The sequence below is a fragment of the Malaclemys terrapin genome, chromosome 7, assembly GCF_027887155.1.
Source record: "Malaclemys terrapin pileata isolate rMalTer1 chromosome 7, rMalTer1.hap1, whole genome shotgun sequence".
Taxonomy (NCBI): domain Eukaryota; kingdom Metazoa; phylum Chordata; order Testudines; family Emydidae; genus Malaclemys; species Malaclemys terrapin.
The window spans coordinates 33,335,909-33,362,403 of record NC_071511.1 but is presented as its reverse complement, the minus strand read 5'-3'; the positions used below and the strand labels follow the sequence as shown (position 1 = coordinate 33,362,403).

The 26,495-nt window shown below is 46.5% G+C and overlaps 2 protein-coding genes across 7 annotated transcripts in view; both read left to right on the top strand.

Moving 5' to 3' along the window:
- Positions 1-2,186, top strand: part of SPTBN2 (spectrin beta, non-erythrocytic 2) — a 56,492-nt gene extending 54,306 nt beyond the window's left edge. For all 3 annotated transcript variants that reach the window (XM_054033567.1, XM_054033569.1, XM_054033568.1), the window contains one exon: positions 142-2,186. In XM_054033567.1, coding sequence (XP_053889542.1) covers positions 142-375 — 234 coding nt within the window. In that variant the 3' untranslated portion in view covers positions 376-2,186. The remainder of the gene's footprint in view (positions 1-141) is intronic.
- A 1,627-nt stretch (positions 2,187-3,813) lies between these two features.
- LOC128840600 (RNA-binding protein 4B-like) lies at positions 3,814-19,952 on the top strand. 4 transcript variants are annotated; one of them, XM_054034803.1, is made up of 4 exons: positions 3,814-3,883; positions 6,757-7,179; positions 15,021-15,740; positions 19,355-19,444. In XM_054034803.1, exons 2-3 carry the CDS (start codon positions 6,768-6,770, stop codon positions 15,731-15,733), a joined length of 1,125 nt encoding a protein of 374 aa, XP_053890778.1. In that variant the 5' UTR covers positions 3,814-3,883; positions 6,757-6,767; the 3' UTR covers positions 15,734-15,740; positions 19,355-19,444. The 4 variants fall into 4 exon arrangements, with proteins under 4 accessions (XP_053890778.1, XP_053890779.1, XP_053890780.1 ...); XM_054034804.1 differs by lacking the exons at positions 15,021-15,740; positions 19,355-19,444 and adding exons at positions 13,260-13,344; positions 14,662-15,004; XM_054034805.1 differs by lacking the exon at positions 15,021-15,740 and having other exon boundaries at positions 19,355-19,952.
- Positions 19,953-26,495: the final 6,543 nt, after the last annotated feature.

The window sequence follows — 26,495 nt, the reverse complement described above, 5'->3', positions numbered from 1 at the left end:
TGTCTGTGCCCCAAAGTCCCACCCCTCTGCCTTGACAACCCCCCCTGGTGCCCCGCCTCTCCCAGAGCCAGTGCCCTGCCCTCTTTGTGCTCCAGTTCCCTGCCCCAACCCGCGGCTGACAGCTCCTTCTCTTTCCCCCAGGCTGAGATGAGCACCTGGATGCGGGTGATCAATGCCTCGGTGGCCTGCACCCCAACGCCCCAGCAGGACACGGAGGACCCGCCCTCACTCACTGGCAAGGGCATGACGCGGGCCATGAGCATGCCACCCGTGTCCCCCAACAGCACTGCTGAGGTCTCCGTGGCCCTGCGCAGCAAGGACGGCAAGGAGAAGGACCGAGAAAAGAGATTCAGCTTCTTCAAGAAGAAGCAATAGGGTCTGGGGGGCTCACTACTGGAGGGCTGCTGGAGGGGCACTGCCCGGCTATTTAATCCATGGAACTGATGGAAGGACATGGGATGGGACAAGGGGCTCTGCACGGGGGGGCAGGCTCTGGGCTCCAGACGGATCGGAGCAGGGAGTGGAACTCTGGGTCCGAGGTGGGGATGCTGCATTTTAGATTGGTAGCTGTGCTAATGTGACAGTTTGAACCAACCCTCCCACCCTGGGAGCCGCTGCTGACTCCCCCATTCACTAGGGAATACTGGAGTTGCTGGAATGCATCAGCCATGAAGCCAAGCTGGGGAAAACCTCCCTGTGACCTTCTGCACAGGAGAGGAGCAGCATTAGGGTTGTCAGGCTGTGGGGGAAGGGTATTTAGGTTGCCAGGACACAGGCATGGTGGGGGAGGGGCATTTGTGCTGATGCATAAGTGGGGGCATGTTTGACTTGCTTTACTCCCTCCCGTCTCTCTGATCCATGAACCTTCTCTCCTTGCTGCCCCCGTCTCCCGGAGCTGCCCTAGTGTGGGGTGGTACATCTTCCCCCACCCCTTTCCTACAACTGCTCTACATTAACAGATCCTGTGGCAGGGTCCCTGGTGTATCCGTACCTCAGTGAGGCCCCCACACCTGTGCCCCCTGCTTTGCAGGCAGCCACACCCTCGCAGGGAAGCTGGACAGGATGGGGATGGGATCAGGTTCCCAGGGCTGGGGCTCTGTCTTTGGAGTGTGGTTATTTTTGCTTGCAAACAGCAGCAGTACCAGGGATTCCCTGCCTGAGGATGCAGACAGCTGTGGCGGGCAGTTCTCTCACTGCCCTTCTCACACTGAGGGCTTTGCTGTCCAAGGTGGGCATGGGATTCCCAGAGGGGCTGAACTCCCCCAAACAATGGACTTCAGAGCGGGGGGGACTCAGTGCTTCTGGCAATCCAGCACCTAACCGCTGGAGAACTGACAAAGGGGGAGCCCTGAGCCTCATTGACGGTCGAGGGGGCTGGGCTCCTGGTGTCTCTGGAAATCTCCCTGCTGTGTGGGGCTTTTGAACTGAGACAGGGTGTCTCTCACCAAGCAACCACACTTGGCTAGCAGAATCACTGGGCGGGATCCTCTAGCCAGGGTTACCCAGGGCAGGCAGAGGGCAGGCTGGATGCTCAGAATTGTCTCCTCTGGCCTGTTAAACAGTTGAGCTAAAAATCCAACCCCTGTTCAGTAGGTGGCTGCCGTTTTGACTTTCCCAATGTTCTAAACCCACTGGGTCTCCAGTCATTCATAGGATTCCCCCCTCCCCAGCAGTGCCCAATCTGGTCTCTTTTTCCACCCACCCCTCCCAAGCCCTGGCTGGTTTCCTTTGCCTTTATTTCCCAGTCTGTGGCCCGGAAATGATTTGTGCCTTCCTGCTATGAGTGGTTGCTCTCTGCCTCCCCTGGTCTTCCCTGTCTAAGGAGAAACCCTACCCCTGCCAGGGTAGGGCACTGTGGCTCCCTTGCCCCTATGACTGTGAAATGAGCCAAGTCTCCTCCCTCTTCTGGGGGCCTGGGGGCCAGGCAGTTTGGAACTCGAGGGGTGGGCAGGATTGCAGAACTGGATGGTGGCGGGGCCTGCTTCCTGCAGCGGGAGGCCTGGAAACAAGATGTCGCTGCTGCATTTGGACCCGTGACTTCGCTCCTCGCACCCCCTGGCTGGAACATCCCCTGAGCGCATCCTGGTGATCTTTCTGTGCTTGTGGGAAACATTATTCATGTGTTTGCAGTGGCATCTGTTCCAATTTTTGACAGAAACTCTGAAATAAAAGAGTCTATGTAGAGACCAAGAGGCTTTGTTTCCCAGCAGGAATGGGGACTAGAGCATGTCTGTTCACACAACTTCCTTGGGAGCTGATGGGCATGGCGGGTGCAGTTAATGCAGGAGTATCACACATGCAGCCACGTGGTGTCACAGTGCAAGTGCAACTGGCTCCCAGAACTGTTGCTACACAAATAACTGACGACAATAATGGCATAGTGGCCTGTTGCTAGCTGGAGCGTGCTCAGCTTCCAACCACCGGGTCATATGTGGCCACCACTGGCCATTTACAAGTAGGTTTGGCACGGGGGTGTTGTTTTTTTAAATAATTTTTGGGGATAATATCGATGTTTATTTTAAGCATTTTTTTCTGTTTTTATCCATTTAAATATTCATAGTTGCGGGAGATGATGGAGGGTCAGACATGGGGGTCGGTCAATTATGTAGTAGCAACAGAGGCTGAGATTCAAAAAGCTTTATGAACAGAAGTACTTGTGGCACCTTAGAGACTAACAAATTTATTTGAGCAAAAGCTAATGGCCTGTAGCCCAGGAAAGTTTATGCTCTAATAAATTGGTTAGTCTCTAAGGTGCCACAAGTACTCCTGTTCTTTTTGCGGATACAGACTAACACAGCTGCTACCCTGAAACCTGTCAAAAACCTTTATGAATCTTCACTCCTTGTCAGCCGGGCATGTGGAAGTGCGGCAGTAACTGGTCTTCCATCTGCACCCCCAGCATCTTTCCTACTGTGGGGGGCGGGGGGAATTCCAGTATTAGGATGGAATTTGGGAGGGAGGGGGGTCAATCCACCTTTGCCAATAAGAATCGACCTCTCCCCACCTTGACACCTCCCTGCAGCTGGGGGCGACCGGCGGGGAGGGAGGGAGGAGGGGTGGGAGAGCCCTGTGTGTGCTGCGCCTTCCCCCCCCCCCCAGCATTGGAACTGTAGAACAGGACAGGGGAGGGGAAGCGGCTAGTTTGACCCCGTCTTTTGGTTCCAGCCCAATGGACTTCTGCACACACACACACCCGCCATCCAGAGCCGCAATGGAACAACCATCCATTCTCTTCCCCCATGGCGAGGCACAATGGAACAATTAATTATCACTGCTCCGCCTATAAAGAGCGGCATTGGAATAATCAATACCCCCTCTCGTACTGGCACAATGGAACAATCCACGATCACTGCTCCCTCGTGGAGAAGCACAATGGAACAATCCATTATCACTGCTCCTCCAGGAGAGCCGCAATGGACCATTCATTATCATCGCTCCCCACCATGCAGATCCACAAATAGGACATTCCATCCTAACAGCTACCCCCCGCCCCAGTGCAGAACAGCGCTACATTCCGCCCCGTCCACGCAGAGGCACAATGGAACAATGTTATAATGTATCCCCCTTCCCTAAAAACAATGGTGCAATCCACCTCTCCAGCGGTGTGATTGGCTGTGGCGAAGTGGGGGACGGGTTCACCCTGGGAACGTTGGATCGCGATTGGTGAATCTCCTCCCCCCACCCGGAAGCCCTATTCCAGATTCTTGGGCTCTGCTTGGCTCTCCACTTGATTGACACGCATTGCTGCCCAGTAGGTGCGCTGTGCACTCGGATGGCCAATGAGAAAGCGGCGGGGTGGGTGAGTGGGTGGGACTGGGCCTCGCGCTGCTGTAGCCGACATTTTGTGTGGTTCGCGGGGAGAGGAGGCGCGGTCGCTGGCGAGGTTGGTCTTGGTCGTTGGGGCCGGCGTGTTGCCGTGCTGGGGCACTGCTATGTGGGCACACGAGGGAAGGGGGATGTGGGGGCGGCCCAGGCCGTGTCGGTGGGTTGGGGGCTTACCCAGACCCTGCTGCTTTGTGCGTGGGGGGATGGGGACCAGTGGGCAGGGCCCAGATTGGATGTGGAGGGTTATAGAGCAAGGGGCACTATTTGGACGTGGTGCTCTAGGGTAGGGCTCAGTATGAGAGGCTTGGCAGTGGGGAATACTGAGGTGGGCTGTGTGAGTAGGGGGGGTATGGGGCGGGAGAGGTCCCAGTGGGGGCTTTGGGTGTGTAATGGGGAGAAACGGGATGGGGAATGGATGCCGTGAGGCCTTTGAGCTGCCTGTGCAAGGGAGGTTACAGAGGTGGGAGTTGGAGGGCAGTTGGGGAAAATGAGGGCCATTGATAGTGTGTATATGGGAAACGGGAATATATGGGGTAGCAATGAAGGCTTTGGACTGTGCTGTACATGGGGGGTCAGGGCAGGAGAGGTGCTGACGTCCCTGGCTTTATGTATAGAGGATACAGGGAAAGAGGGGGGTGTGGGATAGGGGTGGAGGTGGCATGGATGCAGATGATCAGGTAGCTCAGGGTCTGGGGATGCGGAAGGAAGGAAGTGGATTAAAGTGTTGATGGCAGAGCAGGTGTTGTTTTTAAAATGCATGTAAGATGCTGTAGCTCTGAGACAAGGGTGTTTGCATGTGCACACTCCTCTTAACTCATCTGTCCCCTTTGAGCATCTCCAAAATCAGAATATTGTACCTTCTCCCCAGTAGCTAAATCACCAGAGTAGTGCAGGAAGCCCATACCATCCTTTCACTCCTGTTCAATGTGGATAAAATTGTAAGGTCCTTGCAATAGAGGCATTATGTCCAAACTATGCTCAGCCCTTTAGCAAACAACAAAAGTTTATTGAATGTGCAAGGAGAGGATTTAGGAAGCAGAGTGCAATTATCTGAGTTAGGATTTGACCCGGAGACTGCAGTTACCATCTTTGTTTATACAAAATGTACCATAGGATCTTAAGTATCAGAGGGGTAACCGTGTTAGTCTGAATCTGTAAAAAGTAACAGAGGGTCCTATGGCACCTTTAAGACTAACAGAAGTATTGGGAGCATAAGCTTTCGTGGATAAGAACCTCACTTCTTCAGATGCAAGTAATGGAAATCTCCAGAGGCAGGTATAAATCAGTATGGAGATAACGAGGTTAGTTCAATCAGGGAGGGTGAGGTGCTCTGCTAGCAGTTGAGCTGTGAACACCAAGGGAGGCGAAACTGCTTCTGTAGTTGGATAGCCATTCACAGTCTTTGTTTAATCCTGATCTGATGGTGTCAAATTTGCAAATGAACTGGAGCTCAGCAGTTTCTCTTTGGAGTCTGGTGCTGAAGTTTTTTTGCTGTAAGATGGCTACCTTTACATCTGCTATTGTGTGGCCAGGGAGGTTGGAGTGTTCTCCTACAGGTTTTTGTATATTGCCATTCCTGACATCTGACTTGTGTCCATTTATCCTCTTGCGTAGCGACTGTCCAGTTTGGCCAATGTACATAGCATCTGCAGATGCTGGACAGTCGCTACGCAAGAGGATAAATGGACACAAGTCAGATATCAGGAATGGCAATATACAAAAACCTGTAGGAGAACACTCCAACCTCCCTGGCCACACAATAGCAGATGTAAAGGTAGCCATCTTACAGCAAAAAAACTTCAGGACCAGACTCCAAAGAGAAACTGCTGAGCTCCAGTTCATTTGCAAATTTGACACCATCAGATCAGGATTAAACAAAGACGGTGAATGGCTATCCAACTACAGAAGCAGTTTCTCCTCCCTTGGTGTTCACAGCTCAACTGCTAGCAGAGCACCTCACCCTCCCTGATTGAACTAACCTCGTTATCTCCATACTGATTTATACCTGCCTCTGGAGATTTCCGTTACTTGCATCTGAAGAAGTGAGGTTCTTACCCACGAAAGCTTATGCTCCCAATACTTCTGTTAGTCTTAAAGGTGCCACAGGACCCTCTGTTACTTTTTTCATAGGATCTTAGTGAATTATGCTGGTCCAGGCCTTAGTTCTTCCGTACAAAAGGTGCATCTCCAACAGCAAAGTGCCTAGAACCCCATTCGAAGTCACTGGTACCAAATTCCCTACTTTATTGTCAAGAACAATTTTAATGGGACATGGGTCATCTCTCCTGATTGTACTTAGCTTTCATGTAAATAGGGTCCTATCCACGTAGTCTATCACTGAAGAGTATTAGTACAGCTTATATAGGAAGGATAGTCTAATGCAGGGGGGTCAGCAACCTTTCAGAAGTGGTGTACTGAGTCTTCATTTATTCACTCTAGTTTAAGGTTTTGCGTGCCAGTAATACATTTTAATGTTTTTTGAAGGTTTCTTTCTGTAAGTCTGTAATATATAACTAAACTATTGTTGTATGTAAAGTAAATAAGGTTTTAAAAATGTTTAAGAAATTTCATTTAGAATTAAATTAAAATGCAGGGCCCCCCCTGGACTGGTGGCCAGGACCCAGGCAGTGAGTGCCACTGAAAATCAGCTCGCGTGCTGCCTTTGTCACACCTACTATAGGTTGCCTACCCCTGGTCTAGTGGATGGGATACTGGATTGGAACTCCGGAGACCTGGGTTCAATTCCCAGATCAGCTATACTCCCTGCGTGACCCTGGGCAAGTCATTTAATCTACCCTGTGCCTAGGCTCCTGCATCTATAAAATGGGGGCAATACTGTGGTGAAGAGGGTCATATAAATACAGAGATGTAAAAGAGCATTGCACTTGGATGAGTGCTTCTCCTTAAACCACTTTCCTCTTCCGCTGCCAGGCTCTGCCAAGATGGTGAAACTCTTCATTGGGAATCTGCCCCGGGAGGCAACGGAGCAAGAGATCCGATCGCTCTTTGAGCAGTACGGGAAGGTGCTGGAATGTGACATCATCAAAAACTATGGCTTTGTGCACATCGAAGACAAGACAGCGGCCGAAGATGCCATCCGTAACCTGCATCACCACAAGCTGCATGGTGTCTGCATCAACGTGGAAGCCAGCAAGAACAAGAGCAAGGCCTCCACCAAGCTGCATGTGGGCAACATCAGCACCACCTGCACTAACCTGGAGCTGCGAGCCAAGTTTGAAGAGTATGGCCCGGTAATCGAGTGCGACATAGTGAAGGACTATGCCTTTGTGCACATGGAGCGGGCTGAGGATGCGGTGGAGGCCATCAGGGGCCTAGACAACACAGAGTTCCAAGGTGAAACATGAACCAGGGCAAGTGCAGCCTTCGCTAGGACTAGGTAGCGCCAGGTTCTGTCCAGAAGAGCAGGTCAGGTGGGAATCTGTTGGTCATGGGGTCCTAATTGTGCTGAATGAATAATGGATACCTGGGTGGCGTTCAGACTGATCATGTTGTCTGGATGAGTTTTTCAGTGTAGATGTTTAACACAACAAGAAGTGCAGAGTTCTTGGGGAGTTGTTTAGGAATTGGATAAACCATGGGTTTTGTTCAAGTTAGAAAAGTGCTTTCATTGGATTTGAGAAATACTTTCAGTTAAGTACATGTCTGGTTAATGAACTAGGTAATGCAGTGCTGCTCCTCTGGAGAACTGTTTGTCATACATTTAATAGTCCTCTGGCTGCAGTTATGGTTGAAAAAGTGTTACAGGAGATTGAAGGGTGTTGACATAGCTGTGGGGAGACCAAGTCTGGAATAGCAAGGGGCACTGTAGGTCATGATTGAGTTTCATGGGCAGAACTGTGTGTTTGCGGAAGCCCAGGACTTGAATAGCAGGGTTGAGATTGTGGGGCATGGCAGAAATGTGGCAGGAGCTTGCACGAGATCAGACATGTTGGTCCCTCATCTTTAGGAGTATTTAAAGCTTTGTGCAATTATTAAAAGATGTTAAACAAGAGATCTTTCCTTCCAAAAGATGTTCAAGATGACCTGCAAGGAGGGGTGGAGGGTGGAAATGGGCTTGTCTGCTTTTTTTATGATGCATAAAGTTGGTCTGAACAGATTTGTTAAATTAAAACTCTGGGTTTTTTTTCTACACCAGAAATGTGGGTTTTGTTTATGGTGTGAGTCTAGTTCTCTAATCATGAGACAGTGATGACCTCACAAAAGTGAAGAGTGAAAGCTGAGGTATCAAAAGGAGAAGGTATTTTTAGTTAGACAATAACTTTGTCTTTCTCTGTTAACTCCTAATGAACTTCAGTTATCAGTCAACCTTTTGAATAAGGAAGCCTTTATTAATTTCTCCTTTAAATTGTTAGAGCTTTGAGATCTCCCAGTAGTCCTGCAAAACCAAAGAAGATCAGACTTGCATTCCTGATCTTTATAAGGTTAAGACCAGTGTTAGACATTAGACTGGTCCATAAAAATAAAATGTTTTTAAACCACCAATTTATTAGAACAGGAACAAACAAGAGTATGTCGTTAAGTCTCCAATAGGTTTAGCCTTATCCAGTTAGCCTAATTACAAAAAAAACAAGTTACTTAACTGAGTTACTTTAACTCAGAAGACTGTGAAATGAAGGTTACTCCTGGGGGGATTCTGCGTGACTGGGCACCCCCAGAAAATGTCCCCCTGTACCCCCCGCCCACAGAATTCCTGTGTTTCCCTGCAGAAAACAGGGAAGCGCTGGGGGGGGGGGGGGGGGGCACAACTATGGGTGCAGGTTTTTGGGGGGGATTGCTCCCCTTGAAACAGAGATGCAGCGCGGGGGGGTACATGGGGTTACAAGCCGGTGCCCCCCTCATTTCTGCATGGACAGAGCTACCCATCTGAAGGAGGCTGGCTCCCCTGACTCTGCAGCTGAACGCCGCCTCCTGGGTCCTAGTGCCAGTCGTGCTCCTCTTCTGTGCGCTAGGAGCCTTCCTGTTTTCTGTGCAACAGTGAGTGCCCATGATGGGGTGGGAAATGAGGGGAGGGTGTGGGAAGAGGCAGTGGGGAAGGAAGGGGAGTGGAATAGGGCAGGGGGAGGGGAATCGCAGTGGGAGCAGGAGACCAGCATGCAGCATCCCCTTGGCCGCAGCTGGGGCTCCCCCATTAAGCAGGCCCATTGAATCCTCACCCTGACAAGCCCTACCCCCCTACACCTGGACCCCTCTGATGAGCCCCCCAGGCCTCCACCCCACTGATCCCCAAGCAGCTGCACCTGTACTCCCACCCAATCAAGCCCCACTCCCCTGGCATTTGGAGCCCCCCATCTCCCCACACCCATACCCCCCTGCTGAACCCCAGTCACCTTCACCTGGATCAACTGCAGAGTCCCATTGCACCTGGAACCCCCCAACGAACCCCTGTGCATCCAGATCTCCCACTGAGCCACTGCACCCAGATTGTCCCACACCTGGTTCCGCATTTCCCCCCCCCCCCCCCCCCCGCCACACACACACACTTAGATCCGGCTGGGCTGAGCCTGCCTACCCACATCTGGTGCACCTGGCACAGAGGGGCAGAGCCCCAGGGTGTTTCTGGGGCAGGCCCAGCCCTTGCACTGTATCAGGTCAGGTGCAGCCTCACTGCCGAGTCCCTGTATCGCGGGAGGTGGGGGCTTCAGGGTGATCTCCCACCTCAGTGCAGCCAGTGAGTGGCCTGTGCTCCCCACTGCCATGCTGGAGCTACATTTATTTATTGACAAAAATTTTTTGCAGAATTATTGTGCGTGTAATTTTTAATTTTTTGGTGCAGAATTCCCTCAGGAGTAGAAGGTCTAAAAATGAAAGAATGGCACCATAATGCAATCGAAATGGTAGGCCGTAGCAATCTTGCTGGAGTATTTGACAGTATTTGACTGAATAGGGGATCAATTGACCTTCTTTGACCAGTCAGCTGACTGACTTACCAAGCCTACTTAAAACCTCCCTAGCTGCCTTAAGCATTGTAAAGAGGCTGAAAGATATCTTGAAGACTCTACCTACAAATTTAGCCTGAGACAAATTGACTTAATCAACTAAAAAATGGGAGTTCATGGTAGGGGATGAATTGATATTGACTTGTTCTGTTGGAACTCTTGAGCTGTGGAGCATGAGAATTATCAGAATGGATCAGAGATGTGGTCTTTCTAGTTTGGTATCCTGTTTCTGACAGCAGCCAATACCAACTGCTTCAGCAGAAGCTTCAGGGGACCCTGTAATAGCATTGATGGGATAACTAGACCCCAGCGGAGGTTAGCTCTTGCCCTGAAGCAGAAGTATTTAAATCTCTTCCAAAACTTGCATCTTTTTATAACACTTACTGTTCTTGTTCTGGCTATCCTTATCCCTGTAAATGGTCAATACTCTTTGAATCCTGCTTAGTTTTTGATCTTGGTGATACCTTGAGGTAGTGCGTTCCACATGTGAATTGTGCTCAGTGTGGAAAGAGGAGCAACTTTAAAACAGGTCAAAGGAAACACTATCAGTGTTGTGGAATAGCCCCATGTTTTTGTATGATGAGAGGGTAAATAGCATCCAGTCTATTGCCTCTATCCCATTTGTTGTTTTGTGTATTCCTATCACATTCTCTCATTTGTCTGTAAGATAAACGGCCCCATTCATTTAATCTCTTCATATGAGAGTTTTTTCAGGCTCATAATTCTCATCACCTGTCTTTTGCCCTCATCTGTTTCTCATACATACTTTATGGAGCTGGGGTGACCAAAATAGAACACAGTACTCTAGGTGGAGGTGTCCCAATGATTTATAGAATGGCATTATATCTTCAGGATTCTCCATCCCATCCCTTACGTACCTTAGCACTTTGCTCCTGCACACTGGTTTCCATTGACTTGCCCAGAGTGGTGCCCAGATCTCTTAGAGTTGATCCAGCTAATTTAGGAACTCAGTAAGCGTTCAGATTAATGCACATAGCAGGGAATACTTTCCATTTATCAACACTGAGCAGTGGCAACAAAACAGATGTGCAATTTTTGTCATTCCCAATGTTTTGGTTGCATGAGCTGTCTCTGCTCCAGCAGTACAAAGCCATCTGTTAGTGCAATGTGGAAAGCAAGTGGATTTGTAGACTGTCATGTTACACCTGTGCACAGATCTTTGGGTCCTACAATGGGTACGCCCTATCTAGTCTTGGGAGTTAGGCTGTGACTCTCTACCTCAGCTAACGGGCATGTCTGGTACAACCATTGAAAGTGATGCTGCATCTCTCAACACCTCATCCCAAAAGTTAACCTGTTAAGGGTTTGTAGACATAATCTTTAGTAAAGAAACAGCTGCTCTTCTGTTTAGAACAGAATATTTGTCTTCTCTTAGAAGCAGCAGCCAGGTGTATCTTTAGGCAGCCCTGTAAAAGAAAGGGTGTGTGCCTGGAGGCCTGACTGTCTTGGGTCTAAAACGCTGCATTGCATATACCCATATGGCCTATATAGAAATTAATGGGATTTTAGGGAGATTAGCCATTTGAAGCTTGCAGCAGGGCTGCTATTAATGCATGAGTGCTTGTTTCGTGTTTCTACTAATAAACTTCTCTGCACCGTATGTGGCTAAGACATTTGGTTTCCATTTTCTAGTGACAAGCAGAAATAGAACTCTGTCATTGATTATATTCTTCAGACTATGAAACAAAGGGTGTTTTGCACCTTGCCACTAATTCTTCTGTCCCAGGCTCAGTGACCAAAAGCTGTTAACACCCCAAAGCTAGGCTTGGCAGAATTTTATTTTTATAATATTTTGGTGGCTAGTATTATTTTAAATTAACAAAAAATCTAAAAAAATGCTTTAAAGGTTCACAGTTGTGTGAAATTAGGGGAGGGAGGGTCAGACAATAGTTACACCTCTACCCCGATATAATGCTGTCCTCGGGAGCCAAAAAATCTTACTGCATTATAGGGGAAAACATATTTTCCTTATGTTGCCTATCTGTAAATTTTAATTATAGATGGAAATATTTTTTCCACTGGTTAGTGTATGTACAGTGAAATAGAGGTTTTCTGATTAAAAATTAAATTCCTCCAAGCCTACTCATAGCACTTCCATAATTCCCATTAAATAAGCTGGTGGGTCCCAGCCCAGTTCCTGTTGAACAGGTGTTCACCTTTCATAAACCCTGAAAGTCCAAAGATTGATCTGGCCATGGAGGATGAACCCCCTCCCCCCCCCCCTTCAAAGTGGCCCTCCAGGTCAGGATTAAGACATTTTGGCTGGGTGGGGATGCTGGCACATTGTGTGGGCACCGGTAGTGCCAGACCTATTTTATAGATAAGTTACTTCAGCTTTCAGGGCTGCCAGTATGGTACACTACACCATAGTGTGTGTGTGTGTGTGTGAAATCTAGAATATATAAAAAATGAAGTGACTTGTGTTTTTTTTCTGAGAGGGACTTTATTACTTGCTTCTGAAAACACAAGCACCATTAGGGGTAATATTTTCAAAAACAAGTGTCACTTAACCTCTTAAGACCTATTTTCAAAAGTGACATGGGCACTTTTGAAAATGATACACTTGATCTATAACATGGGGAAGTTGGCCATGTTGCACCCAGACCATCTTCACAAATATGCATCCTGGCGGACCATGTCCCTTTCACAGAAGTGATGTTTGAGGCAGAAGGCCCAGATGGGAATTGTTCAAATAAATGCTTGAGAACAAGAGGTCATGCTCATTTCAGTCAAATGTACACCCAAATAGTGGCCTCAAGCTCCTGATAGCTGTCTAAGAATAGCTATTTTTAACTGGAACTGTGCAGAGGTATTTCTGGCCATGTGATGTCTTGGCAGACTGCTGTGGAGAATATACACTCTTTTAAGGATTCTATGTGACAAGTCTATCTGATCTACATTGGAGTAGCATGGAAAGGGCCTTTGGATTAATCTAGTCCGTCCCTCATGATAAAATGGAATATAAAAAGGGCTGCTCAACTCTCACTGCAGAGGATTGGCTTTATTCGGTAGGTTGCTATGGTCAAGTATCGTATAACTGGTTTTCCAGCCCTGAGCCTACAGCACTTTCCTACCTGTTTAGTATCAGTCTCAAACACTTGATGTGAAGCACCGTTGAAGGTGAATGCAATGGTGTCCTTCTCTGTCAGGTAAGTGCCATAGTGGTAAGTTGCTTTGCTACCGAAAACACTGGCTATATCTCTGTAACTTAAGGTAAGTCAAACTGGCAAGAGATCACCCATAAGCTTGTGCAGTTAAACTGGGACTGTTTATGGACTTCTGGCTAAAGGATTACTGGATTCTGTTGTGATTTATGTTCTGTAACATCTAACTGAAATGGTGGCTCTTGATGTAGAATATAATCTGGGTTTTGACTCTCTGAATGCTGCTGAGGGCCGGATGCATGTCGGAGATAGAGGTCGCATGTTGTGGTTACAATGCTTTTTTCTTTTCCAGCTTCAAGTGCAGAAGCTCCTTCAGTGTCACCTGGTTGGAGGGACCTTCTCACCTCTGCTTTTGTACATTGCAAAGCACAAGAATGGTGATCAATAAATAGCTTTAATACACTGAAAGTAGCAAGTAACTCAGTAATTCAAACAATTAAATATTTTTCAGATTAGCTGGCAAAAGTGCTATACTTAAATCTGACCTTAATACCAAAACCACAAGGATCCCTACATTATGCTCCTTGAAGTATTGGCTGTTTCACACCAAGAACTCCTTTGTAGTGTCTATATTCAGTCTCTTGTCCTACAGTCAAAACTTTGAGTGACAAGTAGACAGTTTCTGGTCTGAAATGCTCCTTTGCTTTGGGCTAACTGGCAAATCCACTTTCTTTGTAGTACATCATCTACATCTAGCATGCAACTACAGCATTCTTGCTGTGCTAAGGTGCATGGTATAAGAATCTAAATAGAATAGATTGCCTCCTCTGCAAGGAGAAGCTCACTTGTATGCAATCAGCTGAGACATCTTGGCAAAGAAAACTGCCAAAGAAAAATCTAGCACTGAGTTCCGCAGGACTCACTGATATTGAAAACAGAACGGCAAGTTAGTTCTAGGTTAGGTTTGCAGACTAAACATGCAGCCAAAGTGTTTGCAGTGTGAGAAATTTCGTGTGTAGCTTTTTCATTTGAGGTGGAAGAGCAAATTGCTATTACAAAACTGTTAATTATCCAGAGGCTTATAGCTAACTTGCATGGAAAGATTGCCTTACACAGTTTAGTTAGTGCTTTCAAACTTGACAGTCTAAACTTGCATATCAAGATTGCTGTAAAGGCATCTAAATAAGTGGCCTGACATTCAGAGCAGCTCCCACTGACTTCAGTGTCAGAGGAAAATGTTTTTCCACAAAACTGACCATAAGCAATGGAAAACCACAAGCACACGCAATAGTTCTACAATGCTTTGTCCACAGAGCCCATGACTGCTATATCCATCCTGCTACTTTTTCCCATCAGGTGCTGCGGGCTTTGTGTTTTAAAAAGGGGGTTAAAGATCTCTTTGGACATTGGTAGGAGCCATCCCCATGCCCTTTCTGCCAGTTAACTTCTCCTGGTCTCCCCTGTGGCCTGGATGGTGGGCACGTGGCTCCTTTTTGTTTAGCTGCTCTGCAAATCGCCTGCCATAAGATTGCTGTGGTGTGAGCTTATTGTACGTATCTGGTAATGCCCAGCCTTCACCAGGCCTGGAAATGGCCAGAGAGTCTAGACCATTTTGAATTGTACTTGTGCTACCAATGTATGTAACTTTCTTGAACCCTCTTGCTAAGTATGGTAGTTCATGCTGTGTTGTGCCTGGTCTGCTCTGACAATCATTATTTGGATATCTTCTGAAAAGTCATCTTGGGATTTGTCAGGATGTGTTTCCTTCCGGAGTTCCATCAATAACCATTCCAAGACAGATACAATCACTGGAGTTCTTCGGAGTTCTGTCTGTTCTTGGGGCTCTGCATCGCTTCACGGGGGTAAATCTTAGTAGACAGTGAGGAGCCAGTATCCCGTAAAAGCTGACGGGTAAAATTGTTGGTTTGACTTATGGGCAGAATGCTCAATAATTGTAGCTGTCTGGTTAGATGTAGTGAGGGGGTGAATCGATCAGCTTGTCTTGATACATTTTAAATCAAGATTTAATATGCTTTGTTTTGTTACAAATCTTGTGGTTTTCCATGTGGCATCAGTTTATTATAGCAACCATTCTTGCGTCTGTTTCTTAAAGGCAAGCGGATGCACGTGCAGTTGTCCACCAGTCGGCTCAGGACCGCGCCCGGGATGGGAGACAAGAGTGGCTGCTATCGGTGCGGGAAAGAAGGGCACTGGTCTAAAGAGTGTCCGGTAGATCGCACGGGGCAAGTGCCTGACTTTACCGAAACCTATAATGAGCAGTACGGAGCGGTGCGCACTCCCTACCCCGCGGGCTATGGGGAGACCATGTATTACGATGATGGGTATGGAGCAATGGTCGACTACTACAAAAGATATCGCGTGAGGCCCTATGCTACGGCATCTGCATACGACGCCTATGCAGAGCAAACAATGGCCCAGTATTCGCAGTATGCGCAATACTCCCAAGTACAAACCACAGCCATGGCCGCCACCACAGCCATGGCCGCCACCACAGCCATGGCCAATCGCCTCACTACTACCCTAGACCCTTATGATAGAGCGCTGCTGCCAACCCCGGGAGCAGCAGCAGCAGCAGTAGCTGCAGCTGCAACTGCCGCTGCAGCAGCCGCATCCTCCACCTATTACACCCGGGATAGAAGCCCCCTGCGTCGCACGGCAACCGCGGCCACCACCGTCGGAGAGGCGTACGGTTATGAACGTTGTCAGCTGTCTCCAGTCTCGTCGGTCGCTCGGGCCTCCCTCTACGATGTTCAGCGGTTCGGGCGGGAGTCGTATGCGGACAGGGCGCGGTACTCTGCGTTTTGAGTCGGAGGTGAGAGCACTTTCCGGTCTAGTTCATCGTTTTTTGTCCTGATAGTTTGAGGACATGGGGATCCTCTTCCTAGGTTCTAAGTATGTAACATACATGGTGCTACAGGGGCACATTTGGCCCTGTATCATTGGATGCTAGCAAAAAGTGCCTTACACCTATTAAACTCTGAATTTCACTTGTCAGGCATTTGGCAAAGCTTTGACCCTTGTTAGGATTTTAAATCAATCATACATCAGGCCTTTTACTTGGAAGTAGACATTTTCCAAAGCCAGGATGTAAGAATGAAATGTAAACTGAGTCAAGTCCAGAAATAACGCATGTTTTTCTGAGGTATCTGTCACCAGAGAATCTAGTGCATTGTGCATATAACTGAAACAGGTGTACATGTAGGGCTTGGAACATTTCCCCCCAAATAGAGCATGTTTTATATTACCTATGCTGCTACTGTACAGCTACATTAATAAGACCAGAAATGGAATTATGGGGATACAGCCAGGGGATTAATTGTCAAGGGGATTCAAATTCCTGCAGTTAAAGGCCAGAGCATGATTACAGTTGTCACTATACTCTAAGAATAAGCTCAGATTTATGATGAGTGGGTTGTTGAGAGCTCTGCGCCCCCTTTCCCCCCCCCCCCCCTTTGCGGTGATGTTCCTTCAAACCCCTGTACTGAGACGTGATGTTGTGGGGAGCTATTTAGGACCCAGAATATCTAGGGCATTGTAACTTGCAGTGAGCACGAATTTCCAGGTGAAATGACTTACAACTATTGTGTGGAGCGTGGGTCTAGTTTCATCTGAGCAGTCTCTTCTGTACTAGATGAAGCTTCCCAATGGCCTTGTGGGAGCCCCCATAGAGAGGGAGCTATAGTAGTCTAATTTAGGAAGGGGGAGGGCACATGCGCTGAACGAGTCAAAGATGAAAGAAGTTACTGGCACCTGTCTGCTCCTCTTGGGACTTCAGGAGCAGAGATAAGTCGGGGAGTTAAGGCCTTCAGGGCAGGGGCACTGTCTTACTGGTCTGAACTACCACAAATACTGTTCACAAAATAATATTTGGAGCTTGCAAGTTGCTGAGAGTCAGGAGAATGTCTTACATTGAGGACAATGGTCACTGTCTTGTTCGTTCCTGCCAACAAGCATCCTGTTTACCATAATGCCTGCTTCTGAGGAACAGGAGCATTCACCCACAACTGCTTTAACTTGTCTCAGTTTAAACAGTTGGAAGCTTGTGGCATGGCCTCCAGTGATAGTAGGTGACCTAGGAGGGGCCAGAGGATTTGACAGGTGATGAAGGATTAGAATTCTCAGCTTAAATCTGAGCCCCCTCTTACACACCAGGTGTAGCTGGTGTGTCCAGTTCTCCTACCAGTCTGTTGTCGTGGGAGGGACTTCACTTTACAGGGTTGGATTCTTCACTCAGCTCATGAAGGTTCTCGCCTTGTCATTGCACCACTCCTAGCGGGAAGGACTTGGGAATCTGCCAGGGCTCCTCTTGCATGTGGCCAGGGTTCAAATGTAAAAGTAATGAGAGAGAGCAGAAGTTTCTGACTCAAATAACAGCATTGTACTCTGAGCTGAGTTTAGCCAGGTAGTAGCATTTTGTTCTTCAATGACCCATCTGATTACAGCAAAAGAGGCCCAGGCAGTGCATTTCCACGGGTTGCTTTTGTATTGCATTGGAGAGTTATCTATTGATTCCCCCACTGAGTAGGCCATTCTGCATCCTCTCTCAAAAGTGCATTAGCAGTTAGGTTCATGTAGGGTTGCAATGAATCTTGTAATAAGTTTCCATTTCAGTGCAAGAAGACACCAAGCTGAATACAAGACACCATGTCTGTTGGGATTTAGGCTCCTAAATTAATTAGGCACTTTGGAACATTTTACCCTTAATCCCTAAAGTCAGCTGCTGAGAGTCTGTGTTCAGGAAGCAGTTTCTGCAAGTAAGTAGGGTCCTCGGGCACTTTAAACTTTATTAAAAGAAACCTTGTGTAAAGTAAATGGGGTTTTTAAACCTAAATTTCTTGGGCATTGTTTAAAGGCCAAAAGGTAAAATTTTCAAAAGTGCCTAACCCCTGTTGACTTGGGTTCCTATGTCATTTTAGTGCTTTTGAAGACTTCACCCAAAATCTTCTGGAGACTGAGCTATCTGATTTCTTAATTCTCTCTCTTCTTGTTTAATTCAAGCGGTCTTTGAATTGTGAGCAAGAACAACCTCAACCTGGGGAGCTATTTTTAGTCCATGTTCTGGAAACGTAGATCCACAGCAAGAAGATGAGCTTCTAAATGGGCTGGAGGTCTTGATGCTACTGCATTTCAGAGAAGATATTTGAACAGGGTTTTGTTAATGCCATAACTTGAATGCTACACTTAACTGTATTAAACTACAGTGATTGTTTAATTGGCCCACTCATACAAATAGCTACAGCACAGCAGATGCCTCCTATAAAACTTTGTTTAGGTACATTCTAAGAAGCAGAACTACTCTCTGTCCTTGGAAAAAATCTTCCCTGCCACCTAGAAGTAGGTCCTGTTGTAAAGGACCAGGTCAATGTACTGATGGAAGCCCTCTGTGCTCTTCTTGTCACCCCAGTAGAGGGGGCAGGCACAGGGATTTTAATCAGGATGTCCATCCTGGGCCCCATGTGAACATTAGGTCTTCGGTATCAGGCTCTGGCTATTAGACGTCAAGTTGGCTTGGTGCTCCATTGCCCTCTAACTACTGGAAAAAGGAGTTTTCTCTTCTCCCCACACCAGCTGGCTGTTGGTAGGGAAGGGCCAGGATGAAGATTCTGCTGCTCCAGGCCCTGCTGTGGTGTTTGCTTTGCCAAGCAGCTATAAAGTGAAACTGACTTGGTTGTTGGCTTCCTAGCTCTGCCTAAGGAGTTCTGAACGGCAGCTATGAACAGAATCGGTTTTAGTTAATTTTGTTTTGCTGCTTGGCAAAATGATGAGCATCAGCAGAACCACTAGATCTGCCTGTGGACTCAGAGATGTGCTGTACTGGTCAGATTAGGAAGGCTGTCTTAAAAACTAGAAACTTAAATCTTTTAACTGAAAGAACTTGAAATGGATTCCAGTATGGGAGGGCTGCCTGCACATGCTCTGGAGTAACTTTTTTCAAAACTCAGTCATTGGTCATTAAGGACCCATTCCCTTACAAATATAATCTTCAGAGTTTTTCAGAGTTTGGAGGTCAGTTTCCATACAGTTACCTCTAACAGAGGAAATAAATGGAGTATAATTACACATGAAATGGTTTTCTCTATAAATGCAATGAATTCTATAAACTAGCAGCTCTTTGCGGTAAAAGCAAAAGCCTGAACTTGTTTGACCAAACCACAGCCAAGACCAAGAAGTAAACATGAAGCCCAATTTTCTGTCTTTGGTTTTGGACCCAATTAATACAGAGCTTGGAAACAGGAACCTCATTAATGCCATAACCATTAAGGATTTCTCATGTTGATTTTTGTGACTTTCAGGAACAGATAGGTTGACTTTTTCTCTAGGAAATGCACCTCTTCTTTGTACAGGAGACTCAAGGTGGCCTGAGTGTATTTGAGAGCAGAAATCTGTCTTTAGGCCTTTGAATGAATTGTGCTTTTTATCTTTCAGGTAGGATATGTGCGGCTGGACGTCGGGTTCCTGTTGCACGTGAAATCTATATCGTACGTGTCAAACTGTGCTGGGCTTCAAAGCATATTGATCACGGCTAATGCATTTACTCTTAATGGACATTTGTCTCTCTTCAAAGTGTAGTGAAAAGTAACTTAACTTCCTTTTTCTATTTTTCAGAAATTGCTTTGAATAATTTTTTGGCCTTTTATTTTCCCATGACCCTAGAGCCATTATTCTTTGCTGCTCTTTATCCAATTTAAGCCCAGCTTTTGAGCTAGAGTAGTTGCAGTGCTAGTTTACTCTTTTTTGGAGACATGCTTGGGATTACTGTCTTCCTCTTGCAGTTCAGTTTGTAGCTTGCCTATTTAATAGTATATTTGTTTTTAAAGGTGAATAACCAGTCTTAGTTAACTATGAAATATATCTTAACGTAGTATTGCGAAGCCTACTACCCTTAGTTCTAGCCTGCAGTCTGGAGTCGTCTCTTCTGCCCCACCATTATTTTTGGAATATAACCTGTAACTCTCCTTCTCTCTGAAGTTTAGCATCGTTTGACCACCTCTCTTTTTCCAGCAAAATAAACACTTGTAACAGATGAGAGTATATTTGTGTCTTGTGTAAACCAGAACCATGCATGGTGCACTGGTCTAAGCTTGTGGGAGTGATTTTATGGAATGAAACAGTGCAAGACCGAATACTTAAGCCACTATTATAGTAGTGCCTGGAACTTCAAAGGACAGTGGGGGTCCCATTGTGGTATGCACTGTAAATACATATAGCTATCACAAAGATTACAGTCTAAATAGACAAGACAAGGGGCAGGAGTAGGGACTCAGTAACAGGAAAAATTTGTAGCTGAATTGGCAATTGAACTCAGGTCTCCAGAGTCCTCAGCCATGGGATTATGCATTAGTCCCATCCAGTTCACCTCTGAGTATTGTCTAGGTCTAAGCTATACCCTTTAAGAGGCAACAGTAGGCAGGAATTTCTCAGCAGTCAGCTGTTGCAGGACTTACAACCTTATTCATGCTGCTTTGATGTGGAATTCCCTCTTCGGGGTTGTATAGGGTCCATGCTGCATGCGGAAAGAGCCACAAGCTGATCTCACTGCTTCTCAGCAGTTTCCTCTTGTGAAGAAGTTGCAGTTTGAAAAAGATACAAGGAGGTAAGTAGATCTCTGTAGCAGCAACCCTGCTGCTGTCAGCCCTGCTCTGTCAAATCCCTCTGAAGAGAGAAGCTGCTGTATGTCTCTTTTAATAAACTTGAAGGGCATGAGCCAAGTTCAGAGTTGGAGGTGCCTGAACAAATCTATTTCCATCTAAGTTTAGTCTACTCTGACTGTCTTACTAGCACCACTCTAATATCAAATCTGTAGTCTGCAAGGAAAGCCGGGTGAGGAGGTGGCTTGTGGCAGTTTATGATCTAGTTGCAAAAGAGGAAAAGCTCCTGAGCTGGGTAAATGCCTGAGTGAGATCCTGCACAATAGTGTGGGTACAAGAAATGCTTTTGATGTGCAGTCCCAGCTGAGTACATGGAGGTACACTCACAGCAGTTGCCTTCTCAGTCAGGTACCTTGCCTGTTAACTTCTGATGTCTGAAGGTGACATACAAGGGCCTTATCTGCTCAGTGAAGAAACACAGCAGTTGAGCTGGTGTAGGCTTAGAATGAGGAGGGTTTTTTTCCCCAGGGCATTGTGATTCCCAACCACTGCTCCCCTTGTACTTTGTTAGCTTTTTGAACTTATCCAAAGCTGCCTCATAGCCATCCTGCTACTGAATCTTGCTTCCTTGTGGCCTCCTGAATGGGCCATTGTAGCTGGTTCTCTTCCTGGGGGTGGGGTTTCCTGCTGCTGCCACCCTGTCTCAAGATCCCTGATGTCCTCAAATCTAGCTACCTAATCTAGTCTAGTGAAGAAATGAGTAGGAAAACAGAAATAGGGCAAGCCTCAACAGCTCCCATCTGAGGCCATTTTCTACACTCCTCTACTCTCGTGTTTTAAATTCCCTCTCTCACACCATCACTTTTGTGCATGGGCCTATGCTGCCCTTTTCCTCTGGGGAAAAACTCCCCATCCAAATCTGTAAAGCCATCATCCCCTTATCCTCCAACTAACACATACCAAAAACTGCCTTCTTATGCAGCTAGTGATCACTGCCTATCTGGCTACATTAGGGCAACAAAAATAAGGTGTGGATCCTCAAATACTGTTGATGTGTGGACCTAAGCTCTTTGTGCATTTTCTGTAAACATTCAACACTTATGTCATCTTTCACAGCCCTTCCTTAAAGCTCTCCTCTGCCATGCAATGTACAAGAAGTTCAACATTAGGAAAGTGTGATGCTGTGACTGCTGCTTATCATGCTGCCTTCTGTTTGCCATGTCTCTTTATAAGTCCTTTACTGCAGGGCCTCTCTTTATGTGGTGTGTTTATACAGTGCTTACTATGCTGGGGTCCCTAGCTGCTACTACAATACACAATTGTTTGCACAGTGCCTAGCAGGGTGAGACTGAGCTGGTTAGCCTCTAGCTGCTCTTGCAATGAGTTTTATTAATAATAATAATGCTGCTTGCTTTCAAGAAAGACTCCACCCTTGCAGAAAACACACACCTTGAGGTACAAGGTTACGCAGTAGACAATAGCCCTTCTCCTCCCTGTGAAACATTGAGTTACAGATGTGGTTACTGTCAAATAGCTGGAGTGGGAGGAGCCCCTCAATATTGCATTCAGGGTACTCTAAATATGAGTCAGCATTTGGGCTAAGAAACTGACGAGTGACAATTGTGTTGGTTTTGCTCATACAGGCACCTGCTCGGTTCATGAATGTTCATGCTAGAGGTGGCCACTCTGATCATCTAATTTGACTGGCATTTTACAACCCAGAGAACCACACCTAGTGATTTCTACATCAAGCCCAATTGCTTAGGGTTGAGCTAAAGCATAGCTTTTAAAAAGATATGTCCAATTTCTATTTACAGCTTTAAATGATGGGGGACTGAATTCCACCACAGTTCACTTCTTGCAAGCCACCAGATAATGTAGAACTAGCCTATATAACTCATTCCCACTTGACAGCATTGAGGCCATAAGCTCTGCAGGATTCAGGATATCAGACACTTACATAGCTAATGAGAATAAACCAGAGTTAGAAAAGACATTAAAAATAAGCAGGTGTTTTGGAAACAATGAGGACACAAGCCAACTTCTAACTACAGGGAGGCAGTTATCCCATCACTGCCTACTGCAGATTTCCTTTCCCTGAAATATCTGCTGTTGTCTGCTCTTGGAGACAAGATTCTGGAGTAGATGAACCCCAAGTGTGATCCATTCTCTCTTTTCCTGTTTTGGCAGAAGCTTGCACACACAGCAGCTACGCTCATTGAAAATCTGTGTGGTTGACAAAGGAGCAGACTTGATGTAAGATCATTGCTAACCCTTTACAGGCAAGAGAGGGCAGGGTGTAGTTTCTTGTGCATAGTCTGGTGGTTTTGAGCCAACAGAAGGGCTATTTTTAGCTCAAGTATTAATTCCCCTCTCATGATTGCTAGGCTGGGTGGTAGTGGATTAAGATTCACTTACTCAGCAGATGGAGCTAAAATCTTTATTAAGGCAAAATACTCAGCAAGTAGTGATCAGTTACAAGTGGGAAGATCATCAGGTTGATCTCATCATAGTCGCCTTCAGAAGTGGACAATACAGTTTCAACTTCCCTCTATTACACAAACATAAATAAGTTTTTATTTTTTCTTATACATCTGTGTTAGGCTCTCATTTCCAGGTTAACTCCCTTCCACTGGCAGTACAAGTTTAGTGTTAGTTCAAACCGATGCTTTTTACTTATTTTTTCTTGTTCTTACAAACATTATTATTTTACAATTTCTTACACATACACAGTTCTACTTATGCTGTTAAATGTTATCAGACCAGACATTTAAAATCCACAGCAGGCTTCTCTCAGACCTAAATATGCCTTCACTCCCACCAGGCAGCTATCTTGCAAAAGATGCACTTCTTTCCCGTTGCTTGGATCTCCTTTTGTTAATGCATTTAAATACTGGGAGGTAGATTTTCAGGTGTTTGATAGTGACTGGCAGGCAGAGTTTTTTTCTAAAGTATGCAGCTCCCATTTAGACAAAAAATAACAGCCAGACTTGGTGTGAAAACCCCCCTTTCTCAATTGAATGCCACATAGAGGCAGCTGGATTCCTACCATCTACTCTTTGGAGAAAGAGGGGGCTGTGTTGTCTCTGACACCAGTACCAGCAGGGTGCAGAATGCTGCTGCTGTGATGTGCTAGGACTTTGCACTGGTGTAAATGATTGAAGTGTAGGGTCCCACATCTACGTGCTCTCCTTTCTCCCAAAGATTTGGGCTTTGACATAATCGGCAGCCAGTCAGAGCATGGCCTTTACAGGCCTCATTGCTTCCTCTGCAGCTGGTGGGGCTTGTAATTAACTTCCCCTTGGGTTGAACCACAGTGGTGGGAGGTTTAGAGAGTATGGTGGAGGGAAACTCAATCCTGAGGAGTATTAAGGTTAAGCTAGGTATTCATCCCCTCCAAGGGCCAGAAGACCAGTGATAGCAGCGGGACTGTTAACACCTCATCTTCCCACTGGGAGTTTGCAGGGTGAAAAGTTCTCTCAGGAACCCACCATTCCCCCTCTCCTCCATTCCTTTTCAGAAGCACTCAGGTTTTCAATCCAAGGCCTGCTTTGGGAATGGGATTATAACCCTAATGCTCTTGTTATTGGCATGGGAAATTAAAGTACACTGGGAAGTTGCAATTTCATCTGGTTATGGAGAGCTCTCTGTGCTAAATGGGCCATACAGGTACACTGAGGAGCAGGGAATCCCTCTGTTGAAGGAGGACTAGGAGCTAATGGTGCAGGGGGGATTTTCTGCTGAATGGGGAAAGGTATTCCGAGGCATGTTGCGCATACACTAGGATTTGCTTTCTCAGCCTGGGTCTGTCTCTTGGAGTTGTTCTGTGCCACCAAGCCCCAGCCAGGGGGGAGGATGGGAATGGAGTCTGTATATGCTGTCCTAATATCCCAGTCTCCCCCTGTACCTCAGTCACTTTGAGAGTCTGGACAGTTATCTTTGCCATAAGCACTTCCATTGCCCCATCCACCTACTATGCTCTTCACACTTCTCAGGGAGAGGGGGTTTTTGGTTCTGCCCTACTCCTCACCCACCAGAGTGGAGCCAGTGTTTGGGGACAAGTCATATGACACACCCTGAGGGTTTAGGATGCACCCAACACATCTGTCCATCTACCCCAGGGATCTGTAACGTGGTGCCTGTGGGCGCCAGGGTGCCTGCTGGGGCATCTAAGTGCGCCCACGTACTGGCCAGCAGCCGAGCATCCGCCTGAAATGCCACCGAGAAGCAGCATCCTCCAGAGGCGTCACCGCCGAAATGCTGCCGATTTTTGGCATTTCGGTGGCAACGCCTCTGGAGGACTCTGCTTCTCAGCGGCATTTCGGTAGCGACACCTATTGATGTTGCCGCTTGTCAGCAGCATTTCAGCGGATGCTCGTCCGCCGCCATGGTCCTCTGTGGCTCGTCGTCTGGCGCCTGCCAGACAAAAAAGGTTAGGGACCACTGATCTACTCACTCAACCTGGGTCCTGCATCCTGTGCTCCATCTGCTGACTGACTTGGGCATGCTTTCCAGCTTGGAAGGATATGCTGACACACGTTCCTGATACATAGATCTCCATAGTTGGAAGGGTGAGAGCATCAGCCCACATAAACATTGAGTCTCTTACTGAACGCTGCTCCACTCTCAGCAATAAGTTCCACTGGCTAAGGGATGCAGTGTGTGTGTGTGAGAAAAAGTATTTCCTTCTATCAGCTTTTAATTTGCCACCTTTCAATTTTGATTATCCTCTTGTTCTGATGTTATTAATATAGAAGTTTCTGATCTCTTTTCTATGGCAGTCATTTATTTATATAATTTTATCATGTCTCACTAAACAGTCCCAATTTTTTCAGTCTCTCTTCATATGTATTTTTTCCCAGCATCTTAATCAGTCTCCTTCCCTGTCTCTGAATCCCCTCTTAATTCTGCTCGCTCTCTGGAGATAAGATGAGAACCAATACCACCCTGTAGTCCAGATGAGGATGACCCATTCATAATGCCAATAGAATATGTTCTGTCACATTCCTTATGCATCCTACATTTTGTTTGCTTATTTGACTGCTGCTGTTCATTCACCAGTGGTCTTCAGTGTCCACAGTGATGCCCTGGGCTTTTCCTAGAGTGGATACCGTTAATTTACAATCTAGTAAGATACAGAAGTAGTTTAGAGACTCCCCTCCTAACATGCATTACTTTGCATCAGGTTGCCGTCTCCCTTAGCATGGTTAGGGCCCTCTGCAGTTCCTCAGAGTCTTTTCTGGTCTTTACTGACCTAAAAACATTGTGGCATATGTAAATTTTGCCACGTGGCTTCTCACTTCCTTTTCCCAATCATTTATAAATATATTACCACCACCCATCTTAATACAGAACCTCAGATCACAGCACTGTCAACCTCTGGCCACACTACCATTTATTTCTACTCTAAGCCAGTTTTTGATTCAGGATGGTACTTCACATCTCATATCAGCACTAGTTTCTTTATTAGCCTCCAGGGAGGGCCTTTGTCAACAGCCTTTTGAAAACAAAGTATAGCACTCATTTCTCTTTCAATGACTGTCTTATTGACACATTCAAATAATTTTTATAGCTGAATGAGAATTTTTCTTTGGAGAAGCTTTATTGGTTGGAATCTATCTTAATATGATCTAGGTATTTTAGTAAATTATCCTTTCAACTAATTTACCAGACAGAAATTAGACTGACTGATTGGTAACTCCCTAGAGCCTTTTTTCAAACATAGGTATACTATTTAATATTCTCCAGTCCAAAAAAATGATTTTAATAAAGCATTATACCAGCGGTGGCCAAACTGGCTTGCGAGCCACATACGGCTCTTTTACAGTTAAAGTGAAGCTCACAGAGACACCCGCCCTCGCCCTCCCCCACCCATTCTCCACCTACCAGACTTTGGGGGGAGGGGAGAGGAGCTCGGGACCTCTGCCTTGCAGCAAGGAGGGGGTCTTGGGGCTTCAGTAGAAGTGGAGCTGAAGCCC

Bases quoted from the DNA above. Each gene is read 5' to 3' on its own strand.
- LOC128840600 (XM_054034803.1), top strand. From the start codon at position 6,768: ATGGTGAAACTCTTCATTGGGAATCTGCCCCGGGAGGCAACGGAGCAA. The intron at 7,180-15,020 runs GTGAAACATGAA...TGTTTCTTAAAG, and splicing joins AGACAACACAGAGTTCCAAG to GCAAGCGGATGCACGTGCAG.